This window comes from Otolemur garnettii, unplaced genomic scaffold, assembly GCF_000181295.1.
Source record: "Otolemur garnettii isolate 467f Iridium unplaced genomic scaffold, OtoGar3 scaffold00017, whole genome shotgun sequence".
In the NCBI taxonomy this organism is placed as follows: domain Eukaryota; kingdom Metazoa; phylum Chordata; class Mammalia; order Primates; family Galagidae; genus Otolemur; species Otolemur garnettii.
The window spans coordinates 5762809-5770638 of record NW_003852412.1 but is presented as its reverse complement, the minus strand read 5'-3'; the positions used below and the strand labels follow the sequence as shown (position 1 = coordinate 5770638).

The 7830-nt window shown below is 40.3% G+C and overlaps 1 protein-coding gene across 2 annotated transcripts in view; it reads right to left on the bottom strand.

Moving 5' to 3' along the window:
• Positions 1-7830, bottom strand: part of GTF2H2 (general transcription factor IIH subunit 2) — a 39210-nt gene that overhangs the window by 15464 nt on the left and 15916 nt on the right. For both annotated transcript variants that reach the window (XM_023510904.1, XM_003785893.3), the window contains exons 8-10: positions 4475-4580; positions 717-807; positions 391-478 (exon numbers count right to left, since the gene is read on the bottom strand). In XM_023510904.1, the coding sequence (XP_023366672.1) occupies positions 391-478; positions 717-807; positions 4475-4580 (285 nt within the window). The remainder of the gene's footprint in view (positions 1-390; positions 479-716; positions 808-4474; positions 4581-7830) is intronic.

Genomic DNA, 7830 nt, shown 5'->3' with positions numbered 1-7830 from the left:
GCCACAATGCCTGGCCATTTTTTGGTTGCAGCCATCATTGTTGTTTGGCGGCCCCGGCCTGGGGATTCGAACCTGCCACTTTAGGTGTATGTGGCTGGCGCCTTAGCCGCTTGAGCCACAGGCACCGAGCCGCTTTCCAAGAGATATAAAACTTCTTCTAAACACTGGGGCAGGGTAGGGCAGGGAGAAACACTGATAAAACTCCTGATAAGTCCCTGCATTTTGAGATTACATTTTTATAGAATCAATGATCATTTAAGATGATTGCCCATCTTTTTGATTACCAAATATGAACTGATTTAGTTTAGTAGCTTAAAGCAAATTAAAACATCATAATTTTATTTCTTATGCAGTAATTATGAATAAATATTAAAGAGACTAGATACATACCACCAGTTTCACGAGCAAGTACAGTGCACACCCGAACCTCTGCAGACAATCCGATAATAGACACTCTAATTTTAGCTGCCTTTAGGGTCTTCACAAAATCCAAGTAAACAAGCAGTTTTAGGGAAAAAAGAAAAACATTTAAGAATTACTGTATTTGAAAAATAAGCAATACTCCCCCCAAAAAAGAAAAATAAGCAATGCTTTGAAAATTAGTGATGAATTCACTATAGAATTCTCTTTAGAGCTGTAACTTTGTCAAGTGACAGAACTATTGCAAAATAAATTAAATAAGAGTTGTAACTTTGGTATTGATTTACTCAGTCTACCTTGATTAGGTCATAAATATTAGATGGATCACAAGTCGTAAGGCTACTAAAGATGATTAGGACTTCTCTACTTGTGTGTCCAGGCATGTGCCTACAAAAAGATAAAATATACTCCAATTAGGTATAACAAATTACATTAGCAAAACATTTACCCAGCAAGAATAGTACATATAAGTTTATACATTTAGACTAAAAAATATCTCATTTATGTCTCTACAGCAAGGAAAAATTGTGAGTATATTTGAAACATTTTAATGTCCATTTTCAAAAACAAGCTACATGCAAAAAAATCACTGATTGATTCATTTAGTGATGATTAAGTTACTCTCCTATGCTGGGCAAGACCAATAAGATTCCTGACATCACAAAGCTTACAGTCTAGTAAGCTTGTTTTTAGTTAAGTCTAAAGCATGCACTGAGAAATAAGACAAGATCATTATGGATCAACTTTATGGTATATAGGTGTGGATTAACAATAGTAACACACTTTTTCCTTAAAGACTACCAACAGTATCTCCTTATCTGCAGGAGCTACATTCTAAGACCCTCAGTGGATGCGTGAAACCATGATAGTACCGAACCCTACTTATCCAGTTGTCCCTTGGTATTCTGAGTGTAGGGGGACTGGTTCCAGGACATCCTGAAGATACCAAAATCCAAAGATGTCCATGTCCCTTACACAAAAAGGGTGTGCAGTACTTGTATATAACCTCTGCACATTCTTCCATGTACTTTAAGTCATCTCTAGATTACTTATAACACCTGAGACATGTATACTATTTAAGTAGCTATTATCCTGCATTGTTATCCTGTCAGGACGAGGAAAAAAATTCTGTACCTGCTCATAATTACCAAAATGTGACACAGTACCAAGTGAGCACATGCCATTGGAAAATGGGGCCAAGAGACTTGCTTGATATGGGGTTGCCACAAACTCTCAATCCTTTAAAAAATGTAATATCTACGGAGCTCAATAAAGGAAAGCACAGGCTGGGCACAGTGACTCCTAGAACTCTGGGAGGCCAAGGCAGGAGGATCACTTGAGCTCAGAAGTTCAAGATCAGCCCAAGAAAGAGTAAGATTCAATGTCTACTAAAAATATAAAAATTAGCCAGGTGTGGTGGTGCATGCCTATAGTCCCAGCTATTCAGAAGGCTGAGGCAGAAAGATTGCTTGAGCCCAGGAGTTCGAGGTTGCAGTGAGTTGTGATGAAGTCACTGCACTCCATCCTGGGAAACAGACCCAGATGCTTTCTCAAAAAAAAAAAAAAAGAAAGAAAGAAAGAAAGAAAGAAACTCTCAAAACAGTAAAATCAGGTATGCCTATACATCCATACCTATAATAAAGTTTATTTTATAAATCAGGCATAGTAAGAGATTAACAACAATAACTAATAGTAGCAAATTTATAATCGTATGCCAGCGTCACTACTCCAGTGCTTTGGGGCACTAAGCCAAATAAGGGTTGCTTGAACACAAGCATGGCAATACCAGGATGGTCATGCTGATAGTTACTTACCTATAAGTAACTAACAAGCAGGTAACATATATAGTCAGGATATACAAAGACAAAGGGATGATTCACGTTTCAAGGACAGAGAAAGAAGGTGCAAGATTTCACCATGCTATTCAGAATGGCATGATTTAAAATTCAGGAACTATTTATTTCTGGAATTTTCCATTTAATATTTTAGTCCCATGTACAACTGAAACCATGGAAAGCAAAACCACAGATAAGAGGGGACTGCTATAAATTAAACTCATATTGATTTATAGTCATAACAATCACAAAGATATAGCATATGTATATGTATAACATAATTAAACGGTGGCTTGTGGGGTTTTAAGATGTGCAGAGCTGTTTTCACTTGCACTAAATAGAGATTACTATGTTTTCTAGAGCAATTTTATCAGTTAGTTACAGCTTTCCTGGTTTATTTTCATGGTTATACTCTCAGCTCAAACTTGTAGACCCTGCTATTGTGCTTACCCTTACTACATGTGTTACCTCCTCCTCATCCACTTCAAAACTAGAAAAACATCTATTATAATACCATGTTTACCCGAAAATAAGACCTACCTAAAAAATAAGCCCTAGCAGAGTTCTATGCATTTACTAAATATAAGCCCTACCCCATAATAAGCCCTAGTGATGGGTGTGGCTATGCAGCATATCTGCATTTTCATGTGGAACTGTAAGGAAGACTGGCATACCTTTTATCTGCCACAGCTCCTTTCTCCCAGCCATTTGCACACGTGCAAGCGGCCAGGGGAAAGGAGTTCACGCATCACTAGCGCCAGCCCCACCAACAAGGTCAGCTCCCCCGTCAGGTGCCAGAAGAAGATGACTTAACTGTATTTGAATAAATGTAGAGTGTTGTATTATACTTAATAAAAATAAGACATCCCCTGAAAATAAGCCCTAGTGTGTCTTCTTGAGAAAAAATAAATATAAGACACTTTTATTTTCAGGGAAACACGGTATATGTATAAAGTCTGAGCCAAGGCAGACTATCCAGAGATAAAATATATGAGCTCTATATTATTTCCTTGGGGGTCTTAGCTATAGCCCACATATTTGAACTTGTCGGAAAAGTATGATACTAATTTACAGATCCATTACAAAACAAATTAATAAATGTAAATAAAGGACAGTCAACTCACAAGTATTATACCACATTAAATTCTACATAGAATCTATTTCAATAAAACATTTTTTTCCACCAAACTATTTCTTTTGTAATACTGATACTGCCTACAGTTTTAAGGATACCTCACTTAACAAAATGTAAAATAAAAATTACTGATAGAGGCTCAGCACCTGTGGCTCAAGTGGCTAAGGCGCCAGCCACATACACCTAAGGTGGCAGGTTCGAATCCAGCCCGGGCCTGCCAAACAACGATGGCTGCAACCAAAAAAAATAGCCGGGTGTTGTGGCGGGCGCCTGTGGTCCCAGCTACTTGGGAGGTAGAGGCAGGAGACTCGCTTGAGCCCAGGAGTTGGAAGTTGCTGTGAGCTGTGATGCCACAGCACTCTACCCAGGGCAACAGCTTGAGGCTCTGTCTCAAAAATAAATAAAGAAAGATCTTTATAAAAAAAAAATTACTAATAGACATCATATTAAATATCATAAATGACAATACTTTTTTTTTTTTTGAGCCAGAGTCTCACTATGTCGCCCTTGGTGGAGTGCCGTGACATCACAGCTCACCAACATAAAAATTATAGTAACTCTTGGGCTTCAGTAATTCTTTTGCCTCAGCCTCCCAAGTAGTTGGGACTATAGGCACTCACCACAACGCCTGACTATTTTTTTGTTGCAGTTGTCATTGTTTAGCTGGCCCGACCTAGGTTTGAACCTGCCAGTCCTGGTGCCAGCACCCTAACCATTGAGCTATGGGTGCCATGGCATCACAGCTCACAGAAACCTCGAACTCTTGGGCTTAGGCCATTCTCTTACCTCAGCGTCCCAAGTGCCTGGGACTACAGGTGCCCACCACAACACCCAGCTATTTTTTTGTTGTAGTTGTGGTCATCATTATTTAGCAGGCCTGGGCAGGGTTCGAACCTGCCAGCCTTGGTGTATGTGGCCGGCACCCTAACCACTGACCTATGGGTGCCGATCTGCAATACGTATTTTTCCTAGTTAACAGCTTTGTTATGGCTGGGTTTATAAAGACCCATATTAACATGCTATCACTTTAACTCATACAAAGAACTTCTAAATCAACTACAAATAATAAATGTAAAATACTAACTTTAGAGTTTGCATAGCTATGCTTAAAGAATTATACAGAGATGGTTCCCCATGGCAGGTCATATCTACAGCTTTCTTCAGGGATGCTATGTGCTTCCTCGGGTTTCCTAAAATAGAAATAAAATAATCTACTTTTAATAAAATCCTATATATACATTGTAAAAATTCGTTTCTCTCAAAATTTACATACCTATGACATTAAATAACAGGCTCCCTTGAATTTGTATTTCTAGCAAGTTGTACTCTTATTATTCTTTTATTTTTATTTTTTTTGAGACAGAGCCTCAAGCTGTCACCCCTGGGTAGAGTGCTGTGGCATCACAGCTCACAGCAACCTCCAACTCCTGGGCTTAAGTGATTTTCTTGCTCAGCCTCCCAAGTAGCTGGGACTACAGGTCCCCACTACAACACCCAGCTAATTTTTGGTTGTAGTTGTCATGTTGTTTGGCAGGCCTGGGCTGGATTCGAACCTGCCAGCTCTGGTGTATGTGACTGGTGCCTTAGCCACTTGAGCTACAGGTGCCGAGCCTGTACTTTTATTTTTTTTTTTTTTGAGACAGAGCCTCAAGCTGTTACCCTGGGTAGAGTGCCATGGCTTCACTGCTCACAGCAATCTCCATCTCCTGGGCTCAAGCGAGTCTCCTGCCTCAGCCTCCCAAGTAGCTGGGACCACAGGGGCCCGCCACAACGCCCGGCCATTTTTTGGTTGCAGCCATCATTGTTGTTTGGTGGGCCCGGGCTGGGTTCGAACCTGCCACCTTAGGTGTATGTGGCTGGCGCCCTAGCCACTTGAGCCACAGGCGCCAAGCCTGTACTTTTATTTTTTGAGACACAGTCTCAACACTGTAGCCCTTGGTAGAGCAAGGTCAAAGTTCACAGCAGCCTCAAACTCCTAGATTTGAGCAATCCTCTTAGCTCAGCCTCCTGAGTAGCTGAGACTACAGGCACCTGCCACAATGCTGGCTAGTTTTCTCTATTTTTTGTAGAGATGAGGTCTCACGTCTCTCTCTTGCTCAGACTGGTCTCAATCTTGTGAACTCAAGTGATCCACCCACCTCAGCCTCCCAGAGTGCTAGGATTACAGCCGCAAGTTGCACTTTTATCAAAAATATTTAGCAATCTCACTTCATACTTAAAAACAGAACACAAATGAATCTCTTTATCCACTAGCACATATACTTTAAAATAATGCTAATCTAGGGTACAGAACTTTTTACTTTTAATATTTTTTCTGTCATTTTTAGCCCCAATATATTTTCACATTTTAACATCTCTGAAGGGCGGTGCCTGTGGCTCAAAGGGTGCCAACCCCATATACTGGAGGTGGTGGGTTCAAATCCGGCCCTGGTAAAAAACTGCAAAAAACGAAAAAGAAAAACATTAAAAAAAAAAATCTCTGAAATCAGCATGTATTTTACAATCACTGTGAGCTGGACAGCATTTGTGACACAGTTGCCATTGCCTGCTCATGTGCACACATACAAATAGCTCTTCGTTATCCATTTGCATTATGTATATTGTACTCTTCCTGGTACATTTAATTACCATTAAAATGTTTTTAGGCAGGGTGTAGTGGCTTATGCCTAGAACCCTAGCACTTTGGGAGGCTAAGGTAGGAGAATGGCTTGATCCCAGCAGTTCAACACCACCCTATGCAAAAGTACGACCAAGTCTCTAATAAAAATAGAAAAAATAGCCAGGGATGGTGGTGCATGCCTATAGTCCCAGTGACTTGGGAGGCTGAGGCAGGAGAATCACTTAGGCCCAGGTTATTGAGGGTGCTGTAATCTATGACACCACAACTGCGCTCTAGTCTGGGCAACAGAGCAAGACCCTGTCTCAAAAATAAATAAATAAATAAATAAATATTTTTAGAAATGTTATTTTTTTAAAGGCTATATATATTATACTTTTTCTTTTTTTAGAAACAGAGTCTCACTTTATTGCCCTTGGTAGAGTGCCGTGGTGTCACAGCTCACAGCAACCTCTAACTCCTAGGCTTAGGCGATTCTCTTGGCTCAGCCTCCTGAATAGCTAGGAGTACAGGCACCTGCCACAACATCCGGCTATTTTTTCGTTGCAGTTTGGCCAGGGCCAGGTTTGAACCCGCCATCATGTGTATATGGGGCCGGCACTCTACTCACTGAGACACAGCTGCCGCCCTAAAGGCTATATTTTTATGTGTAAAGGCAGGGAACAGAGCAATGAAGTTTAAATTTATTATTTGTGAGGCAAATAATCATTGATGGAAGCATGTATGCAATTCCTTATTTTTCTTGGGAAAGAAAGCAGGAGCTCTACAGACCTAAAGATTTCCACAAATACACAATGTTGTGTTATACTGTTACTGATGTAACAACTGAAAAGACTGCCTAGCAAAGCAAAGGAAGGAGAAACTGCCACCTAGTATCCTTTAGAATAAGTGACGGATGTGTGAAATCACAAAGAAGCTACTGAAACCAATTCCACTCATCATTTGATACTGTGTTAAAATTCAACTGTTAAGGGCAGCTCCTGTGGCTCAAAGGATTAGGGCGCTGGCCCCATATGCCAGAGGTGGCAGGTTCAAACCCAGCCCTGGCCAAAAACTGAAAAAAAAAAAATTCAACTATTAAGGCTCGCTCACAGCCGCCTCAAACTCTTGAGCTCAAATGATCCTCTTGCCTCGGTCTCCCCTGTACCTGGGACTATAGGAGCTTGCCCCGATGCCCAGCTATTTTTAGAGATGAGGTCTCATTCTGGCTCAGGCTGTTCTTAAACCCGTAAGCTCAGACAATCCACCCACCTCCACCTCCTAACTAAGATTACAGGCATGAGCCACTATGCCCAGCCAAGGCTTTTCCTTCTTAATGCATCATAAAATAAAGATATAATTGATGGAATCTGAGATTCAATAAAATATGGTATTCTATAAGCATTTTTAATTTTAGCACGGTCTTCCTATTAATTAATGATCACAGGCGCCTTTGGCTTAAGGAGTAGGGCGCGAGTCCCAATATACTGGAGGTGGCGGGTTCAAACCTGGCCCCGGCCAAAAACTGCAAAAAAATAATAATTAATGATCAAAATATCATTTAATTGATTTTACATTTTCTGTCACTATTACATTTCATGTTTCAAAGTGAATCTTTGTAAAGTGATAATTTTTCTTTTTTCATAACATTTCCATAATACAATTTCAAGGAATAACCATTTTTATGCTTTCCTTAAAAATGTTAAACTATTAAATAATTTACAAGACTATCAGCACTGTTAAGAATCAGTTTCTTGGGCGGCGCCTGTGGCTCAGTGAGTAGGGCACTGGCCCCACATACAAAGGGTGGCGGGTTCAAACCCGGCCCTGGCCAAACTGCAAAA